This window comes from Podarcis muralis, chromosome 12 (genome assembly GCF_964188315.1).
Source record: "Podarcis muralis chromosome 12, rPodMur119.hap1.1, whole genome shotgun sequence".
Lineage (NCBI taxonomy): Eukaryota > Metazoa > Chordata > Lepidosauria > Squamata > Lacertidae > Podarcis > Podarcis muralis.
The window spans coordinates 29,111,106-29,133,237 of NC_135666.1; the positions used below are offsets into that span (position 1 = coordinate 29,111,106).

The 22,132-nt window shown below is 43.4% G+C and overlaps 1 protein-coding gene across 2 annotated transcripts; it reads left to right on the top strand.

Annotated features, from left to right (window-relative positions):
• Nucleotides 1-6,506: 6,506 nt before the first annotated feature.
• ASB4 (ankyrin repeat and SOCS box containing 4) lies at nucleotides 6,507-20,676 on the top strand. Of its 2 annotated transcripts, none has more exons than XM_077936951.1 (5): nucleotides 6,507-8,157; nucleotides 12,154-12,453; nucleotides 16,329-16,819; nucleotides 18,440-18,556; nucleotides 19,369-20,676. In XM_077936951.1, exons 1-5 carry the CDS (start codon nucleotides 7,908-7,910, stop codon nucleotides 19,555-19,557), a joined length of 1,347 nt encoding a protein of 448 aa, XP_077793077.1. In that variant the 5' UTR covers nucleotides 6,507-7,907; the 3' UTR covers nucleotides 19,558-20,676. The 2 variants fall into 2 exon arrangements, with proteins under 2 accessions (XP_077793077.1, XP_077793078.1); XM_077936952.1 differs by having other exon boundaries at nucleotides 18,443-18,556.
• Nucleotides 20,677-22,132: the final 1,456 nt, after the last annotated feature.

A 22,132-nucleotide genomic window follows, 5' to 3' on the forward strand; every position in this document is an offset into this window, starting at 1 on the left:
ATTCCACCCTTCCTCCAAGTCTGTGGTTTCCAAACTTAGGTTCATAAAAAGACTGCCTTATACAGTGGTACCTCGGGTTAAGAACTAAATTCGTTCTGGAGGCCCGTTCTTAACCTGAGGTACCACTTTAGCTAATGGAACCTCCCGCTGCCGCTGCACGATTTCTGTTCTCATCCTGAAGCAAAGTTCTTAACCTGAGGCACTATTTCTGGGTTAGTGGAGTCTGTAATCTGAAGCGTATGTAACCTGAAGCATCTGTAACCCGAGGTACCACTGTACTGAGTCAGACCATTGGTCCACATTAAGGTAAAAGGTAAAAGATCCCTGGATGGTGAAGTCCAGTCAAAGGCGACTATGGGGTGCGGCGCTCATCTCGCTTTCAGGCTGACGGAGCCGGCGTTTGTCCACAGACAGCTTTCTGAGTCATGTGGTCAGCATGACTAAACCGCTTCTGGCACAACAGAATGCCATGATGGAAGACAGAGCGCACGGAAATGCCTTTTACCTTCCCGCCGGAGCAGTACCTATTGATCTACTCCTGCTGGTAGGCTTTCAAACTGCTAGGTTGGCAGAAGCTGGGACAGAGCAACGGGAGCTCACTTCATCACGGGGATTCGAACCACTGACCTTCCGATCAGCAAGCCCAAGAGGCTCAGTGGTTTAGACCACAGCGCCACCCATGCCCCTGGTCCACATTAAGCTCAGTAGCATCTGCACAGATTCCAGGGTCTTAGGCAAAGAGTATCGCCCAGTCCTACCTGGAGCCATCTGTGTGCTCCATCACTGAGCTATGGACCTTAAACTCTGCATGCCACGGACCACTTGGTAAAATTGCCAAGGACCATATCATTGGTTGTAGCAATTGCAGTGCACGGCATTAGATGTCATATAATTTTTGTATTTCAGACTACAGTGCAATGCAATATAATGTGCTTCTCCACCCCGTTCAGGTCTCTTCCTCCCACTTGTCATGTGTGCTCCATCCTGGAGTGGCCACATGCTCTTGCTTTTCACAGAGATGCGGTCTGGGAGCCATGCTGGCACATGGTGGCTTGCATCATCTGCCACACTTACCCTTGCAATAACCTTGAAACAGGCAATCTTTTGCAACTGAGCCATGATTTAAACCCAGCTCTTCTGTAGTTAAACTATAAAACTCGCTCCCACAAGAGGCAGCGATGGCCGCCAACTTGCATGGCTTTAAAAGGGATTGGACAAATTAATGATGGATAAAGCTCTTGGTGACCACTAGCCGTGTTGGCCATGCTCTGCCAATAATGTTTCTGAAGGCCAGTGCTGGAAACTCCTGGAGGGAAGAGTGCTCTTGTGCTTAGGCTCGCAGGTTTCCCGCAGATATCCGTGTGGCCAGCGTGAAGACAGGATTTTGGACTAAACGGGCCATTTTTGGATTTTGGACTTCCCAGAGCCATCTTTCCCATTGGGCTTACTGGCGTGTTGCGCCAGGGCGCCGGCCTCTCAGGGGCACCCCAGTGAGTGGGGGAGCTGCACAGCTTTGCCGGCGCTGGCAGCCTCTCCCTGCACGCCCATCAGCTGCGGCCTGTCAGCCATATGGCTGGCAGGCGTGTAGCTTGCATCCCAAGCCTCCACCTTCCCAAGCCTCCATCGGAGGAGAGCGATCCCCATAGAGGCTTAGGATGGAAGCTGCACCCCGCCAACTATATGGAGGAGAGCAATCCCTGCAGAGGCTAAGGAAAAGGTTGACAACTCTGGGAAACTGGGCGGGGCGCCGGAGGGATCTTTGCACCACAGTGCCGGATATGCTTAAGACAGCCCTGGTTCTTCCTGTTCTAAATCCCACACTCTTACTCATTTCACTTTATTGGTTATTTCTTCAGGCTGCAATTGGCAGATTGTAGTGAAATAGGAGCACAGTGTTTTGCAACATAAATTCTCAGGAGTTCATAAACGTTCGTGACACCAATTTGCTGCATACACGGTTTCTCCAAAGAATCTTGGGAACTGGAGTTTACCCTTTCACAGAGCTACAATTCCCAGGTGTCATTGAGGGGAAATCATGTGCTTTAGGTGTACAGTGGTACCTCAGGTTACATACGCTTCAGGTTACAGACTCCGCTAACCCAGAAATAGTGCTTCAGATTAGGAACTTTGCTTCAGGATGAGAACAGAAATCGTGCTTCGGCGGTGCAGCAGCAGCAGGAGGCCCCATTAGCTAAAGTGGTGCTTCAGGTTAAGAACAGTTTCAGGTTAAGTACAGACCTCCGGAACGAATTAAGTACTTAACCTGAGGTACCACTGTATGATATACTTTGCACTCACATCCTCGACATGTTAGGCAGTGTGTAGGGAGAAGTATTCAATGATATTATGAACTTGCAGTCTAAATTGGTTTTCACGTCATCTGCTGCTTTGTGAAATCAAGGCCTTGGTAATTTTATTTCTACAAGGAAAGATACCTGGACTTTCAGAAAGACATCATACAGTGGTGCCCCGCAAGACGAATGGCTCGCAAGACGAAAAACCCGCTAGACGAAAGGGTTTTCCATTTTTTAGTTGCTTCGCAAGACGATTTTCCCTATGGGCTTGCTTCGCAAGACGAAAACGTCTTGCGAGTCTTGCGATTTTTTTTTGCTCCCCCCCCTTTTTCTAAGCCGCTAAGCCGCTAACAGCCTTTTAGCCGCTAAGCCGCTAAGCCTTTAATAGCCGCTAAGCCGCTAATAGCGCTAAGCCGCTAAGCTGCTAATAGGGTTCCTTCGCAAGACAAAAAAACCGCTAGACGAAGAGACTCGCAGAACGGATTATTTTCGTCTTGCGAGGCACCACTGTATATACCAGGCATCCCCAAACTCGGCCCTCCAGATGTTTTAGGACTACAATTCGCATAATCCCTGACTACTGGTCCTCTTAGCTAGGGATAATGGGAGTTGTAGTCCCAAAAAGTCTGGAGGGCTGAGTTTGGGGATGCCTGATATATACTAATAGTGAGCTTATTCTACAAGTGCCTACCCTTAGTGTAACTAAAATGGCACTGTCCATACACAAGGGAGAAGTGTCAGGAGGCTCGAGGTGGGGCGACCCATGATTTTCTGGTGTACAAAAAGATATTTGGTGAGGGGAACAAAGGGAGCTAAAAATCCCCAAACAGCTCAGTGAGCAATAAGCATGCTCAGTGGGCACAGAATACTGCTTGACTCTTCTGCAGGGAGTGAAGGAATGGAATGGAATAGCCCATGAAAGGGCATGGCTGGCTGGCTAGAAGCAGTCCACATTGCAATATTTTGTTGCAGGTCCCCAAACCTGAACTAAACCTCACCCTTTATTCCAGAACTCTGTTGCAGCTCATGTTGTCAAGTAGTCCAGAAGCCTGGTCAGGTCTGCTTCTGTTTCCTTAACAGGATTTTGATTTGACAAAATCGGGAGATGGAGCTTTCTATGCCGTTAGTCCTACCGCACACAAGTCAGAGGTTCTTACCCCTGCATCTCCCCATCCAGATAATCAAGAGGCATTTGTACAGTTCGGGGACGCATTCCAGCCAGACCAGATTTGCATCTCCTGAGCAAGACTAATGCTCTGCATTAGTAGATATGAGATCAGACTTTTTTATGTTGTGGAGTTAAACAAATATTAAAGTACACCTGTTGTTTCTACTGCAATCTGGAAAATCTGGTGGTTTTGTTTGGGGCATTTTTTTGTGATGGGTTGTATTTTAATGCCTGTTTGAAATCTTTCTTTTCATTTAAACTGCAAGAATGATACATCACCTCGGATCAGTGATCACATTGTTGTCATTTCAGGTGGCTCTCAGGTTTGGATGTGTGCCACCATGACCTTACCATGGCATTGTGGAGACGTTTAGCCCCACCCCTATGCTTTCTCCTGAGACTCCATCTCTACACAAACAGCACTGCCCAGACTTAGTCATGAATTTCATCGGTATAGAATGCCATGATTTTCTATTTATATCGCATGGCACTTCATTCTCTCCTCTGCCTTTTGATTTTTAAACCCCACCCACCCTGCCAAACAAGGAAGGTGCCAGGATTGTGCTGTAAATTTCAGTGACAAATCTACAAGCTGTGTGACCATTTCTCTGGCTGTTCAGTCATGCTATGAACAGGCTATCCAGACTCTAGCAAAATGCTGGGCTAATAAATGCCTGTGTTTTTATGGTGCATATATAATCTGCAGACATGGCTTTTGGTGCCACAACTAAAGCAAGCATCCCATTCTACCAAGGTAGAATATGCTCAGACTGTATTGTTTGAATCAGACTGTACTTTGCACTTTATTACCCTTTGACTCCACTGTTGACATTCCCTGCACACAGGCCTTTTGGGGTCAGAAGGAGAAGACTGGGAAGAGGAGGGGTTGGAAACTGAAGAGGTACTTAGTGAGCTGCCAGAGTCCGTGGCAGAGAGAAGTGCAGAAGCTGAAGCTGGCAAGTGGGAGAAGTGGCCAAGAGGCACAGACGAGTCTGGTGAAGAGTCACTGGTGTCTCTTCTGCTGTGTGAAAAGCTCCGCTCCCCACATCTCCCAGAACCAGAAGAGGGCTGAAACAGGCAGAGCAGTGACAGACTTTATGGAAGCATAGCCTCCGATTGCTTGAAAACACCCCTGTGGAGAGGAAGGGACTTAGATGGTTGTGGGAAGGCAGGGACTTTCAGTCTTGGCAACTGATTGATGGGGTAAGATCTACCAGGGATGAGCTGCTGTGTTCATTTGGTCTGACACTAAGACAAGCTTATGAAGAGTTAACTCCTACTTTCAGCAGAGTGATTTACTGCCGGCTCACTCTGACATCTAATCCACCAAGCCTACAATAACTTGTTTAGTCTTTAAGGAGCCCCTAGACGTGGTTATCTTTTGCCACATACATAAAATGAACCTTTTTCTTATCAATTTTTAGTGAAATCACTATTTCTCCCCAGCCCTCTTATATTTAGGATTGTGGTGCTCACTGTGTTCTTTACATTGTTGTTGGCTTATTTTTAACGGGACACAAAATCCTGATTGTAAGGAATTGTTCCAAACCTGTCAGTGTCACCAACAGTTCAGGTAACCTTTCTTTATTCTTCTACTCAACCTAGAGACCAACTATTGGGTGGAAAGATGCTCAGTGACTACGAACAAAGGGAGGAAAACCTCTTCACAATGCAAAGCCAAGAGGGCAATGAGAAAATTACATCTGTATTTCCACAGAAGACCCTGAAAATGCAGTGACTCATCACTATGGCAACTGAGCCTAAAACATCCCCCCCCCCCCGGAAAGCTGTTTGAAGTATATGAGTATGTGAAGGAACATCATCTTTATGGTGGCTTTTTGATATTCAAAGGGAAACTCAGGTAAGAATCAGAAGATGAGCCAGAGAAATGCAATTTCTTCAGGTAGCTGTGATTGGTCTTTAGGGGTTTTGTTATTATTTACAGTCCTTCACCTTACCTTGCTTGGATTTCTTTTTTTAACGCGCTATATATTCATCATTTACAAGAGAGCAAACACAACCTCTGACCGCAATTCTAGTTTAACTACATGTTAAAATTCCTTTTACTGAGGATAAGATTTGCTCTTGTGCTGGATCTGAGAACAGATAATCCTCTCATACAATATTGACTAAGAAATGTTTGTCCACATTTAAATTGCTATTTTTTTAGCATGTGGTATTAAAAAAAATATCACCAGTGGGTGGCGTTTGGCTAAGTCTTGTTTACAATGAAGCTAGGCCACTTTCCCCCCTCAACTCGGATTGAAGCTGGGGTGGGGAACTCATCAAAATGAGGGCTTTTTATTTTTCTTTAAAAAAATGCAAACTGATGTGGAAATGTGGAGAATTGAATTTAAGACTGGAAAAAAGTAAGAAGCTCAGAAAAATTGAAATTGACAGATTCAGATTCCTGCATTGCAGGAGATTTGACTAGATGACTGAAATATACTCGGAGTCGAGTGTGAATTTCATGCTCTTTATTCAGCTCATAGTAGCAATGAATGAAACTTTCCCCAAAATATCTAGCTATATATACATTATTTACACAATGGGCCCCATGTGATTGGCTAATTCTGGGCTGCTCCTGTAGGTCAATCAGGTTGTGGATTCACCTCCTCCAGAAGCCTGATTGGCTGCTCCTACAGGCCAATCAGGTCACTGATTCACTTCCACTTGGAGCTGGATTGGGTGGCTCCTGCGGACCAATCAGACTGCTGCATTCTAGATCCTATTGTTCTAGGATTCAGCTCAGTACATAACAATGACCCTCACGGTCCCTTCCAACTCTCTGATTCCATGATTTCCATTTCCGCTGTTTAGTTAAGCCTTTAAGAAATACAACTCTGTACCAAACTGTGCTTCAGAAATGGAATTGCTGTAAACTCTGTATCACACACACTCACCCCCCCCCCCATTTCTACGTAACTTCAGAGGGATCAAAAGCTACTGGCTTGATTTTTCAAAAATGCTGCATGGATGGGCCCAAGCAGTAGCATTAACAAGCCTAGAGCAGATGCTAGAAACTGCATAGCTTGGCACTCCGTGAGGGTTAATAATAGTTTAGAGAACATTATTCCCATTGCTTTATTCTCATTGGGTGCCAGCCTGGTCAGGACAGAGTAAGTGGCTCTACATCCATGACTTTAGCCTCTTGCTCACATTTTCATATGCAGTGAAGGTACCTTCCTGTTCATAATGTTCTGTGACCAGAATGCCACAGGGCGAGGGATTTTGCAGATGGGGCACCTGCGCTGCAATCTTATACACTTACCTGAGAGTAAGCACCACTTAATGGGATTTACTTCTGAGTAGACACACCTAGGATTGTGTTGCTGGTCCTCCAAAACATGATTTAGATAGGCAGCAGTAGACGACGTCCCATTTTAAAGAGGAATTTAGGTGTTTGTGTACATATGGGTTTTTTAAAAACAAGTTGATACAATATGTAAGTTTTTGCTCATAGTGTATCATAACCCTCTTCTGTATGTCCTACGTGTAAATATCTCTCTGCGTGTGGATAGATAAGTAGATAAATAGTACTACTTTGCCGTTTATATACAACTCTGCATATACAGTGGTACCTTGGTTCTCAAACGTAATCCGTTCCAGAAGTCAGTTCCAAAATCAAAGTGTTCTGAAACCAAGGCATGCTTTCCCATAGAAAGTAATGCAAAACGGATTAATCTGTTCCAGACATTAAAAAACAACCCCTAAAACAGCAATTTAACATGAATTTTACTATCTAACAAGACCATTGATCCATAAAATGAAAGCAATAAACAAAGTACTGCAGTCATACAATCAATCTGTAGCTGAATGGGGTTCCACACAGTCACAAAAACAAAACAAAAAGAGCTGCAAAAACACAAACACAAAATAAGTAGCAAAAACAGACAGACCTCAGCGTAACACTCACAACGGAGCACTTTCGGCTTCCAAAAAAAGTTTGCAGACTGGAACACTTACTTCCAGGTTTACAGTGTTTGGGTTCCAAGTTGTTTGAGAACCAAGGTACCGCTGTATTACCTTGGTTAACCTTACCCCAACCCTGCAAGGCAGGCTAATATTGCAGGCTAAAAAAACTGAGGCTCCAGTGCGGAGGAGTTGAGTGTCAATAATCCTCAGTGGCAAAGCAAGACTTGTCAGGTTTCTAAGAATGAACATGCCTACTGCTTTTGTTGAGAAATGGTGCCAGCTTTAAGAACCTTCTTACATATTTGCAAAGGATAAAGTTTTGATGAATGAGCCAATAGTATGGACTAATCCTTTGAGCAGATTTCTCTATACCAGCATCATAGATCTGCCTGAGTTCCCCTTGACAGAATTCAGCATGTAGTGAGCAGTTGATATTTCCTTTATATAAATAGAACAGGCAGGTCAGCATTACTTGGTGTTTAAAATTATCTTGGCTTTGCTACACCCTAGAGAAATTAGAACACCCTTTTATGCAGACTTATAAACATACGCATTTGGCCATTGAAAACAAACGGGAATATAATAACCCCCACGCAGAGAACATGACAGAAGCAATGACACGGGCTGAAATTGCTAAGCAACTGAAGAAAGATTTTTTGAAGGCTTTGCAGTCAAACGACTACAGAACTCTGGAGGAGTTTTTGAATCAGAAGCAGATAGATGTGGACACAGTGTTTGAAGTGGAAGATGAGAACCTGGTTCTGGCCTCCTACAAACAAGGTAAAAAGAAGAAGTGGTGACACCAGGATTTAAAGCTTGTGCAGTTAAGGAAACAAATTGGCTGTTTGTAGTTTAAGGGTGTTTGCACTTTGAAGGTATTGCTGCATTATCTAACCTTCTGGATCAGAGCTCACTTAACCGGTAAGTTTGGTATAGAGTTCCCTTTTCAGGTTCAGGACTGCAGAGGAGGAAGACAGAAGAAACAGCGGGGGCCCAGAAATGTTACAAGGCAGGCCCCAAGTTATCGAGTGTACCAATGTATTTGCAGCAGGTGGCGCTGTGGTCTAAACCACAGAGCCTAGGGCTTGCCGATCGGAAGGTCGGCGGTTTGAATCTCCGCAACAGTATGAGTTCCCGTTGCTCGGTCCCTGCTCCTGCCAACCTAGCAGTTTGAAAGCAAGTCATGCAAATGTCAGCTCCCTCGGCCAGTAAAGTGAGATGAGCACCGCAACCCCAGAGTCGATCGCGACTGGACTTAACTGTCAGGAGTCCTTTACCTTTTTGCACCCAGAGGTTAGAGCTGAGTACGGTAATTCCAGTGCTTTTTTTCTGGCAGTACTCAATGGTACGCAGTACCAGCACCTTCCCCCACCCCAATCTTGTGATTTACTTACTGTAGCAACTTCATGGTGTGTACTGGCACTTTTTTTCCTAGAAAAAAGAAGAACTGAGTAAGGACCGTGTTTTCAACGTAGGCAGCACCCAGATATGATGCATATTTAACCCTTGAATGTAAATCATTGTTTTAACTGCCCACATATCTTTGCAATATATCTGAAATTAGGATTAAGATTAAATGCATTAGCTACATGTGAACCATCCAAGAGGCTGTTTCCTTGCCCATCCCTCATTTCATTGCCCCCTGCATGCTTTGGTCTGACAGGGCCCAAATCATCAGCAGATACGCGTCAGGTCACATTTAGGATAGCTTAGTCACAGAGTAAATTCTGGCAGGAATAGAAGGTGACGCTTGCAGGTTGATGCACCCTGTGTAGCAGTCAGCAGAAAGAGAAGAGGCTGCACCCACACTCTGAGACCTTAAAAGTATCTGCACACCACATTTGTAGGTGTATCAAATTTGCTCAGCCTCCTGCACCAGCTTGACCCTCCAAGCCACTTTTTAAGCTCCCAAGCTTTCTAAGCTTTTAAGTATAGCAAAACAAAATTACTGCATTTCTTTGCCAATAAAAAGGGGAAAGAAGCAAAAGCAGTCCTGTTATGTACTGAGTTGAATAGGATCCAAACTGCAGCAGTCTGATTGGTCCTAGAACAATAGGATCCAAAAGGCAGCAGTCTGATTGGTCCTAGAACAATAGGATTCAGAATGCAGCAGTCTGATTGGTCCTAGAACAATGCAGCAGTATGATTGGTTGGCAGGAACTACCCAATCATGCTCCAGATAGAAGTGAATCCACAACCTGATTGGCTAATTCCGGAATTCTGGTGAGAGAATATATACTGGTGAGAGAAAAAACAGGTTTCCAACAAGAACTGAACACTTGATAACAATCGTTTTATTTATCATGTGGTAATCTGATTCAGCTATTGTTTGATTATCTAAGCATGTGAAACCTTTCTTCAGTTGTGTAGGTGAAAGGGAAAACCAACAATTACATAGTAGTTAAAGGGGAAAGCATGCAAGAAAGCAGTGGAATAATATCAGTCTTTAAAAATGTAATTTGGAGGCTGCAGTCTTAACCATATCTACCAAGAAGTGAGTCCTCTTAAATTCAGTGGCATTTCCTCTCAGGTTAGTGGGGTTCAGATAGCAGCCTAACACCCTCCCCTTGAAGACCATAAGTTGCTTTTGAGGAAAGATGGATAGGAATTCACTGCAAGTTGGACGTGATGAAAGCTGGAGTCCACCCAAAAGCTGCAGGTTACCCTTCCCAGATGTAAGACAACTGAAAACAAATCTAAATCTGCCTATACAAGTTTTGAATCTTCGTTCTGCGTAAAATGAGAGCCTGTGAGTAGGGATTCAAAGAGTCCCTTGCACGAGCAATAAACACTTTCGCTAACAGATGGGGTGTCCATTTTCTCTCTCCAGCCCCCAGTTCCATATCCTTCCTGTTCCAGAGGGTCATTCGGCCCCCAGCTTTTCATGGGGTACAAGGGACTGCAGCTGGGAGGCAAGCCTCCCTGTGCTAGTGGAATCAATTCAAAGTTCTCTGGATCTTGGTTGCTATGGACAAAGGGGAATGCCACACTGTGGGGTCATCAGGACAGGACCTTGAGGCAGAAGCCTGTGGTTCCATTTATCAAACTGCGCAAGAGCCCTGCTCCCCAAATGCAGCAGGCCCGGCTTGCCACATTTTGAAGTGAAGTAATGCCCCATGCCACCCAAAGCAGATGTGGCGAACTTGCAGCCCGGCAGATGTTGCTGAAGACAACCTGTGTTGTTATACCTGCATCATCCCTGGCTGTTGGCCATGATCGCTAGGGCTGATGGGAATTCAACTTCAGCAACATTGAGAGGCCCAAAGGTTCATTTGAAAACATTTGCAGGATTGATTTAAAATATTTTTTAGGTTATTATTTGATACCTGTTTATAAATATTAGAAGCAAGTCTTTTAAGTGTGGAGATAAGGTAAACAAGGTGATTTAGAAAAGCGAAGATAAAAGTGATTACATATGGAAGTCAGGGAGGGGGACGGGAGGAAGTCAAAGCTCAATTTGAGCAAAGATATATATGATGAAGGAATTTTATTTGGTTGTTATAAAGGAAAAAAGAAAATTTAGTAAACATTATAAAAAGAAAGAAAGAAAGAAAGAAAGGCCCAGAGGTTCCCCACATCTGACCTAAAGGGAGGGTACAAGGCCATTTAGTCCACCTCTAAAGCTTCCCGACACTGCCAGACATTTCGAATAAACTGGAACGGAAAGCAGCCATGATGTCATTCCACTCCTTGAATGTAAGGTGTGACAGTTGCAGTGTGGAATTCAGTTACATGGAAGTGTGAACCACACTGCCCCAGTCTGGATACAATTGGAAGAAGGAGGAAGTTCTGGAATTTGAAGATTAGTTTATTGGCAGGAGAGAATGATGTTGAACCTATGGTGCGTATTAACATTCTGGGATGAAGCCATGCAGCTCTACTGGAATGAGGCCCAAGAGATTCAGCGGAGGAAGGGCAAGGAGAGGATAGGTATTTTCTCAGGACTGTTTGTGTAGTTTAACACTTCTTAGTCTGCAGTTCCTTCATACAGGTGGATTGTGGACCCTTCAAAGCAGGGACTTCTACCCTCCTTTCTCAGCATATACCGTAAATATGCATAAATTCCAGAAATAAGGAATGGTAAAAATTCTTAAATGAATAAAGAACCTCAACATTCATTAAGTTCAGAAACCTCATTGGGGCAATGCTGCCATGAAGAAGGGTGAAGTGGCCTAACTTGTACTGGGCTGAGTGGGGTGATAGATGAAGGCAGGAATTTGATACAGCAAGTCTTCCTAAATCAGGGAATGGGGCACCTGTGGCCTTCCAGATATCACCCCAGGCAACAGGGCCACTGGTGAGGGATGATGGGAGTGGTAGTCCAGTGACATCATTCCTGGGCCTAGTAAGCGGGGGGGGGGGGGAGACACAATTTGGATTTTGCTTCAGGTAGCAAAGTGTCTTGGGTTGGCAATGCGTTTTAGTCAAGCAGTCTCTTGCACGCTGGAGTCCCAATGTGTGAATGAATCAAACCTCTACACCTGCAATGTTTTATTCCATCTGAAAGAAGAAATCTGTGCACAATTATTTATGAATGTTTAGTTAAAATGAATGAGGAGTTCTGTATTTGCAGAAGATACGTGTGTGCAGCTGAGCATGCATGGTTCCTAGGGTCCTAGTCTCCATTACTCTACATGCCATTTCAACTGCCATGGCAGTTTTAATCCTACCTACCAGAGCCCAATATTTCTATTAACTGTTCACTGATTGGGAATGATGCTTTTGAAAGGGTCATCATGTACTTACCTACTTGTGCATTATTATTTTTTAAACCAGGGTATTGGCTGCCTAGCTATAAACTGCAACATTCGTGGGCCACTGGGCTACACTTATCTGTTTTGTACGGCCACCTGGAGAGCCTGAGGGTCCTGCTGAAGCACAAAGCGACAATCAACTGCCGGCCCAATGGCAAAGCAGCAATCCACATAGCATGCGAAGTGGGCAACCTGGATTGCATCAAGATACTTTGCAGCCACGGAGCGAAAACCAACTGCTATTCGCTGAGCGGTCTCGCGCCGCTGCATTTCTGTACGACAAAGCTGTCCATCCCTTGCGCACAGCAGCTAATCTGGAGAGGTAAGTCCAATTGCAGGCCATCAGCGCTGTAGCCCTTTGGAGGGCAGAGGAGAGAACGACATGGGTTAGCCCTCCACATGGTGGTGGTGGGGAAGTCATTGCCACTAGAAAGCTAGCATGCCAGGGATGGATTTTGCTTTCTTTCTCCCTGATAAGTTAGCTATCAAAATATAGGAGATTTCTACATAGCAGCCTATTCAAATAAAGCTGGGAGCCCTGCGCAGGCAGCCACAAATGGTATATTTCTTTGACATGGTTTTATGCACATTTTAATCCTTACTAAAATATTTAGTCTTCAAATATCTTTGAAGATATTTGAAAACTTTGTCTTCAAATATCTAAAGACATACAGAAGAGAGGTAAGGCTTGAGCCCCTTTTGCATTATCCTTATAAAATACTATCATGCCACTTTTAACAGTCATGGCATCCCTCCCCCCCCAAAAAAAAATATCTTGGGAACTTTCACTTGTTAAGGGGGCTGAGAATTGTTAGGAGTCCCTTGTTCCCTAAGATGTGCATTATTACATTTAGTAAAAGGCTATATTAACAGTGTCATGTTTATCCCACATGATGCCAATAACGTTGACAGCAGGACTACGATTGCTGCCATGAGGAATTGTGGGAAAGTCCAAGGGGCTCCTTAAAAATGCAGCGTGAGCTGAAATGCTACATTCTGAGTGTGACCTACTTTCAGTACGGAAAATACTTTGTAGAGCAAGTAGTCATCCTAAAGCAATATGGAACTACCTTGAAAGGAGAGAGAACAGCAACACTGGACTCTTCAGCTGCAAATGAAATGGAAGGGAACGTTTAAGTAAACCTTTACATTAGTGTCACTGGATTTTTTAAAAAAATCTTAGTCAATGAATCATATAATTTTAGTTGCTTGATCGATATAAACCTGCAGTTTCACCAGTTCTGGTCTCCCTTCACTTCTTTGTTGTAGCCTTGTTGTGTTTTTAAGCATTGTTGCAAATGAAACTTCCAACTGCAAATGGAGAAAAACAATAGCCCTGAGACAAGAAACGTACTTTTCTTTGTTCTTGAACTACTGGGATTTGCAACAAATTGTTGCAGTGTGGCTTGATTTTATTCAGCCGCTCCATTCCATCTCCCTGCAAAAGTCAGTCCACATTCCATTGTCACTGAACAAGCTTAGTCTTCATCGGGCTATTTTGGGGGCCCTCCCCCCACTTACGGATCCTTCCTTCTTCTGCATGGGTGCTACGTAAGCAACAACATGCCCCATCTGAACTTCAGAAATAGAGGACTGATGACTGCTGCTCAATTATGGGGGGGGGGCGGGTTTGACACATTTTAAGGTGATTTAAAGTTTTTTTTAACGGATTAAAACCAGCTGTGCTTTAAATGCACAAATGATGAAAAGCTGTTGTTTAGATTTTTTTTTAAAGTGCGTGGAAACTTCTGCATGAAATCAGTAAGCAGCATATTTAAAAGAAAGAGAAACAGTTCATATCAGGGAGGGTCAATTTCTGTATTCTTGAGAGTTGTCCTGTTCTCCAAGTAGAGCAGTGGTTGTAGGACCAGGAAGTATGTGCTAGTGATGATGATGATGATGATGATGATGATGATAACATCTATACCACCCTTTATCTGAGAATCACAGGGCAGTTTACAACATAAAACAGCAAAATTATACTATTACTGCTACTATGTAGAAGTAGGAATAGTGAGATTTAGATAGCTGCTCATCAGTAAATATTCCCATGGCAGCAAAGCATTGTTAAAGCACTGTTAATAATGACTAAAATCAACAATGAAAGTTCACAAGCTGGGGATAGCTGAGTTGGTAGAGTATGAGACTCACAGGGCTGTGGGTTCAAGCCCCACGTTGGTCAAACGATTCCTGCATTGCAGGGGGTTGGACTAGATGACCCCCATGGTCCCTCCCAACTCTACAATTCTATGACACTCACACACCTTCCACTGCACCAGAAACAACATAACTGACACATGGGGTGCATATACTGATTGTCCACTAGATGGAGATGTTGTTTCAAGTGAAATATATATATGGAGACTTAAGCAAGCCTCAGAAGGCCGCTTTGAGTTTGACAAGATTTGTAGAAAATAACACGCAGTCCATGACTGTGCATGTGGCATTTAGCTGTGTATATTCAGCAAAAGATGTGCAGGTGTGATTGCAGCACATGAAAACCTACACCTGGGCCTGGCTACTTGATATTTACAGGTGCTTTTACATGTAAAAGACTTGAGCAGGGTGACCATGTGTCATTTATTGGAAGGGCTGCCCCGGTCCAAGTCAGGTTTAAAGATAATGAACCCCAAGAAGGGGGAGTGGGAGGGGGGAGTGCCCATCAACAGGTAGCAGCATCTGGACAACAGTCAGAGAGAAAAAATATCAGTCTTTCCCATTATAGTGAGATGCATTTCTGTCTAAATTACAGTAATCATTCCTAAATTTGCATCTATATGTATACATTAACATTGGCCTAGGGTAGAGTATTAACATATAATGCTTAGCATATGTGGATTTTTTTTATCCCAATTGGCATCTGTATTGGATATGAAACTGGTTTTTTTAAAAAGATAATTGTTTTTAACCAGGTTTTGGTTTTTTACATATGCAACTGTTTTACATACATTTTTATTGCATCGTAAAATTGCCTCAAGTTGTATCACTGAAGGAGATTGCATAAAATGTCAATATTATTTATTGATTTAATTTATCAAAAAGGTGTCCTCTTTTTTTCCTGGAGAGTGGATAGGCAAGCAGGTAGATGCATTCCCTCTTGGGGAGTGATACGTTATATGGCCCCCTTCTAGACCAGAATCACAAATTTAGAAATATTTTTTGTTATAAGAGTACTTAAGGTTGTGCCAAACCCATCTTTCCAACTTCCTCAGTTAGTGATGGTGGGGGTGGGAAGGCATTCAAACATGCAATCTTCCTCATTTGTTTTGAGACAGACAATCCTAAAAACACAACATAAAGGGGGAGGGAATATTTCTAATTGTGTCTTTATGTAGGAAGTTGATTTATCCATTTTAATAAACTAAAAAGGTTCCCGCAGTTAATTAGGCTGCATGTTGTTGTTGTTTAGTCATTTAGTCGTGTCCGACTCTTCGTGACCCCATGGACCAGAGCACGCCAGGCACTCCTGTCTTCCACTGCCTCCCACAGTTTGGTCAAACTCATGCTGGTAGCTTCGAGAACACCGTCCAACCATCTCGTCCTCTGTCGTCCCCTTCTCCTTGTGCCCTCAATCTTTCCCAACATCAGGGTCTTTTCCAGGGAGTTAAACATAGTTAAACATAATAATCCATGCACGTACGCATAGAAAAACTGTAGATTGCAAGCCCCATCATAAAAGAGGTATATTTTAAATCTTTTCTGTCAGAAAGCAAGGAATGCCTTGCCCAAGATTATCCCTGCTTGCAACGCATGACTGCATCATCTAAAATCAGGGGAAGTTTGTTTCTTGCATTTCAACAAATGCAAATACATGCAAATGAAACTAGCTGATTAATTAATTGACTAAAACTCGTGCAATTAATTAACATTTCTGTAGTCAGGTGGCAGTCGTAGGGGAAAAAAGATTTGCCCCAGTAAAATTGCTGTTTTTTATTTCATACAGCTCAGCAAGTATATACCATATTTTTCCGTGTATAAGTCTACGTTTCCCCCCTAAAAAATGATGTCTAAAATTTGGGGGCATCTTATACACAAGGGCCATCTCCACCCCCATTTTCTTAAATGGAGTCCCCCAAAATAGGGGTCGTGTTATACACGGGGGCGTCTTATAGACGGAAAAATATGGTATGTGTCTTTAACGTGGAAAAAGAAAAAGAAAACCTCTTTCCAATGTTCTCTCTCTTTCCCTTCAAACAGGTGCAGACGTGAATATAAGGACTAACAACCAAGAGGAGGAAACTCCCCTCCACACTGTTGCTCGTTATGGTATCCCTGAAATGGTGGGCTTCTATGTAGAACAAGGAGCTGTGGTTGACTGTCGAAATGCCCACAGAGAAACGCCTCTGGCCTGTGCGGTCTATTGGGCCCTCAATGGCAAGGAACAGACATACAGCACAGACCACCACCTGATCTGTAGGATGCTGATCGACTATAAAGCCGACGTCAATTCACGGGACGAGGATTTCCGAACGCCTCTCCACAAGGCTGCTTGGAACTGTGACCGCGTTCTGTTGGACATGCTGCTCGAGGCAGGTGCTGAGGCCAACTTCATGGACGACAACGGATGCGGCCCTTTGCAATACGTCCTGAAAGTGACAGGTGTGCGGCCGAGTGCCCAGCCAGAATTCTGCTTCCAGCTGCTTCTCAATTATGGAGCTGCCAGGATATATCCTCCACAGTTCCATAAGGTGAAAGCTTGTGTCTACGTATTACATACGTATGCATCTGTTTGGATCAGAGATGAGAAACTGCGTGAACGGAAGTTTGTGGTCTTCCGCCTTTCAGATAGATTGTAAATATGTCCTAATTCAGTTTGGGGGGATTGGCTGGTTTCACAACACCAGGCCTTGCCGGTGCCCTTAATGTTTTGCAAAAATGCTCTTGCATGTCTTTTGCGAGGCTTTCCACCATCTGGGTCTTGTAAAGCCCAGATCACAGGTCAATGCTTTTCCTTTCTAAATTTGATTACAGGCTGTTCTTTCTTTCTCTCTCTCTCTTTCTTTCTTTCTTTCTTTCACATTAATCTCCATGCTAGAAAAAAGCAGAAGGAATTGCTTTTTATATATTTTTACCTTGAACACAGGAATGGGGAAGCTATGACAGATGGGGTTAATATGAGAATTAAAAATAAATCAATCATTCTACATGAAATCCATGCAGGTAATTCTAACATGATGAGGTGAACGCCTCTAAAACATCTGTTTAATACGAATAGAATATACTTTAATGGCAGAAATAGTATGCCCCAGGGTCACTCCTTCCAGCGCTGTCCTCCTAAACTACTCTGGAAAATATGTCTTGAGGACTGTAGCAGTTATTTTCTTATGGAAAGTAATTATGCCTCGCACGTGGTGAAAAAATTCTTTGGCGCTTCATGTTTTTCAACTGCTAGCTTGCTTTGCCGCCCTGGATCTGGCTTCAAGTTAATAACCATCCATTCATCTGCGAAAGCATAGAATTGTAGCATTGGAAGGGACGCACAGGATCATTTGGTCCAACTCGCTGCAATGCAGGAATCTCAGCATACAGCAGTAGTACAGAACCTCAAGCCTGGAAGCCAAATGCAAATCACTTATCTGGTCCATGGCACTCTTGCCAAAACATGCCCCCTTCCTTCGCTGGTTCCCTTAAGCTTAGAATTGTTCCCCACCCCTGCCATAGAACTCTTCTTCACAACCATGAAGACTAGAAGTTGCTTTAAAAAGCAAAAAAAGAAAGCTGAATTTCCTTAAGGTGTTGGATTTTCACATCAGTATACTGTAGTTACATGGCAATCTGTGGGTGGATGGAATTGGCACAGCCTTAGAATAACACCCACTCTATGCCTCTAGGTGTATTAGTCTGTTACAGCAAAACTAGGCAGAAGCAAACGATGATTATTTCAAGGTGTTGAGTATAGCTGGGACTGATTCTTGTAGGGATTGCCAATTAACAGGGTGGTATTCAGTGCTAATCCTACTCCGAAGGGACTCATTGAAGACAGCAGACATGACTAAGGTAAGGATTGCAGTCAACAAGCCCTGCACAGAATATACCTATGGAAATCAATGAACCTGCATTAGTAATAATTATTAACTCCAATAGGCCAATAACATTGAATGCCACCCCAGCTTGGGTTCATTAATTTAGCAAGTCTATTCTGAGTAGGACTTAGTTGACTGTTCTTACTTCTCTGTACTGGAGAAGAGAAGGAAAGTGATATTGCTCAGTGAAGAAGGGTAAAAGCTTTAAAGAAGAAGAAGAAGGGGGGGGGGGAACAGTTTGAGGAGATCAGCAAAATCCAAACAGGTGGTTTCTGTTTCTCTTAGCAGGTTTTGCAGGCCTGTTGCTCTTATCCCAGAGCAGTTGAGGTTATTGTGAACACATATGAACACATCAAGTCCACAGCAAAATGGAGAGCAGCTATACCTGATGATGTCTTTGAGGTAAACACTTAATGATTTCTTGAGTTGCTGATTGAAAAAATACACAGGTAACGTCTGTGTATTAGTACTTTAATCTGGTTCTATGTGAAAGTGAACGTTTAGTAGGAAATGAAAGTTGGAGAACTCTGGATAGTCAGGGATCACCAGCAACATCTGAAGGACACCCTCTTGGCTGCCTCTGGTTTAAACTGTAGTTATTGAACAAGCCTGGATCATAATATACAGTAAAAGGCTATTTCATTGAGTGACAGCTTCAGAACATTGCTCTGACTTGGCCAGCTCTGTCCTGCTCAGTTAGGAGACATCAAATTGCATGGGAGGAATGTGATATCTAGAGCAATTTTCAATTTTTCTTTTAGCTGAAGTTACGCAGGGGGGCGGGGTGCATAGAAAGATAGTCTCACTTATTAGGTTATTAGGCCGCTATTCAGATAGGTCAGAGCTGGCCCTACCATTGGACATAGTGAGCCACCTGCCTTAAGGTAGCAGATGCTGGGGAATGGTGGCAATGTGGATGTGTTGGAGACAAGAAATATTTGTGCCTGCTGCCTTTAAGGTGGAGGGTTCTGCCATGTCTCCAATGCTGAAATAAAACTGAACTGCCAGTCCAAATGGAATGGGGAGGTGGGTGTGGGTGTCTTGACTCAGTCGGCAAAATGTTTTGTGCAAGCCCTGAACAGAATAATGGCAAGAGACTGCATTGAGCACAGAGAAGGTAATGACACATCTTCTCCATATTTTTCTTGGAAATAGATTTTCCATAGAGAGAAAGATATTGACCACATTATTTATGCATTATTTTGCATTTGCAGATGTATAATGAATTCTACGAATCTCTGTTTGAGGTGTGTGATAACACACCAAGATCGCTCAAGCATCTAGCCAGATGTGCTATTCGAAGAATATTGTTCGATCGATGCCACAAAGGAATCCCTTTACTTTTCATTCCAGCGACACTGAAGAATTATTTGCTCTTAGAACCAGAAGGAATATTGTACTGAGTTTGTCCAGCAGCCCAGTTCTGTAAAACTGGGGTTCACTTGCATGGTAGAAGTTAAAATCCAAGGGTTCCGTGATATCACCCAGAACGAAAGGTCATGGTCAATTTGTATACAAAGACTCATTTTACATCTGTGGATTACACTAAGTTCTTGAATTTGCTGCAGCCTGAACACAAGCCTATTTCATAATCCATTTCACTCCCAGCTTGTGTTAAAAAGAATATACATGGAACTCTGGAAAAGAATTAGGTCAGCTTTTCCATCTACTTTCAAATCTAAATAATGACTGAGCTATGCATATCACTGCTTTGAAAAGACTAGCTTTCAGTGACCCATACAAAACAAATATCAAAAAGACTTATGCGCTAAATTAAAAGACCATGTTTTTATTTGAACCTTTAGAATTCGATATACTAATAAACAACCACATTCTCTGAGTGGATCCTGGTGTAGCCCCAAACAGCATCATTCATGTTTGAGATGGTCAGGGATGATGGGAGATGTAGTCCAGCAAGAGCTGGGGACTCAAGTTTGAGAAACACTTGCCTTAGGAGATGGATGCTTACATGTTTATCAATGTGCATCAGCACTTTCTGGAAGAGATTAATTAATCCAATGACCATTCTAGCAGGAGGTTGGCATGTGTTTAACTGAAAGGCCGCTTCACATGTTACAGATTGGGGGAGTCATTTTGTCTGCAACAAGCAGAGGGAAAACTACTTTAAAAAACAAAAAAGCAAGGGTGTTTGTGTTAAACAGCCATATTGATGAGAGAGAAAACAAGGCCTGCCACAGTTCCGCCACGGCGTGTACATGCAATAAAGAGGGCCAGTCTTCCTATCATGGGGCTCCCTTCAAAAAAACAACTGGTAAGTAGCGTGCAATGTCTTCAATTAGTCCATAATGGCTAAACCTGCTCTAAAACAAGGAGATTAAAGGAAAGGAGCCTGTCAGGGAGATGGGTCCCCTGCTGGGAACAGGACAAAGGTGGGGAGGAGTCATATTTAAAATCTGAATGTATAATTCTATACTTTGATATTGACAGACTGCATTTTGGAAACAGGAGAACAAAAAGGCGATTTGGATCTGTCACTGTAGCTGACACTTCCATGCTGTGAAGGAAGAAAAAAAACTTGTCACTGCTGTCCCTAAATGCCCTCCCACTTTTGTCGCCACCCTCCTCTCTCTCTCTTTTGTTTTTTTTTTTAAATTCTATGGGCATCTAGCCTTACTTCAAAGTTTTGTTCTAAGCAGGTGCTAGATTATACCCATTGTGGTGCCTGACAGGGAGCCCAGCAGGATCTCACTGATTATAGTGGTAAGAATTTGCAAGCTGTTCAATATCAGAGCAAAACTGGCTTGTGCCCTTTCATTGCCGCTCTTCATTTGTGGTGAAAGGCCAGGAGGAAATAAAACCCTCCGGCTTTTGTTGTTGTTGTTGCTGCTGCTCCAGATGAGTTTCACTGGCCTGTCTTGATTTGTCAGCTCACACAAGCTCGAGAGAACTGACCAAAAGCTTGGGACACACAAAACGTGGATTAGGTGATGTGACAGTTGCACATGCAGATGCATAGAAAGGCTTGCAGAAGTCTCTGCTCCCTGGCATTTTGCTATGGCACACTTGCAATTTTTGTCACACTCTTGCAGAGTAAAAAAAAAATATTTAGCTGCCTCGCCAAAGCCTACAGGACCGTCTCACAAGCAGGAATAAATATATTGCCCTAGGGGAAATCCTATTGAGATTGAAAGTTTGCAGAAATGTTAAATCAACTGAAATCTTACATGGCTGGCGTAAGATTCAATTGGCAGTCCAGATTCAATCATCTTCATTCATAGAGTGGTAGGGGACGCTCTTTGCCTTGGGCGGTAAGAGATCTTGAGCCAGCCCAGAGTACCAGTGTGGAAAAAGATAATGTTGCTATTCAAAGAGATCATACATACTGGCTCAAGAGAAGGCACTGTTCATCTTAGTTACACATCTAAAGTCCCTGACAAGTTTAAGAGCTGGAAAACTGATGTCAAATGGTTTAATATCATGAAATAAAGCAATACTCAGGTGGTATCTCTATTCACAGTGTTCTAAGTACTAATCTCTGGTTTAATTCATATAAGGAAACTTTTTGTTTTTCACCCCATACATTTAAAGCATTTAGAATAAATGGCCATGGCTTCCCTTAAAGAATTATGGCAGCTGTAGCTCATTACAGGTGCTGAAAGTTGTTAGGAGACCTCGTATTTCCTTCACAGAACAACAGTTCTCAGAGCTCCCTATGACGAGGGATGGGTTGTTAAACCACTCTGGGTTTACAGCCGAGTATAGACCACTTGAAATAGGTTTGCAGACTCTTATCTGAGGTAGCCATGGTGAGAGGTGAACCAGGGTGGTCATTATTCCAGATTAGTTAACCCAGAAAACTTCAGTCTCTGACTCCATCCATCCTTGACTCTGGCTCTTCCTCCCCCCACCACATGGCCCCTGACAGATTAAACCCAAGACAATGTAACCTTCAGGGCGGGGGGGGGGGGGAAGGTTGCCTGCCCCTGGTTTAAGCCATTGCTCAACATTTGGGGACAC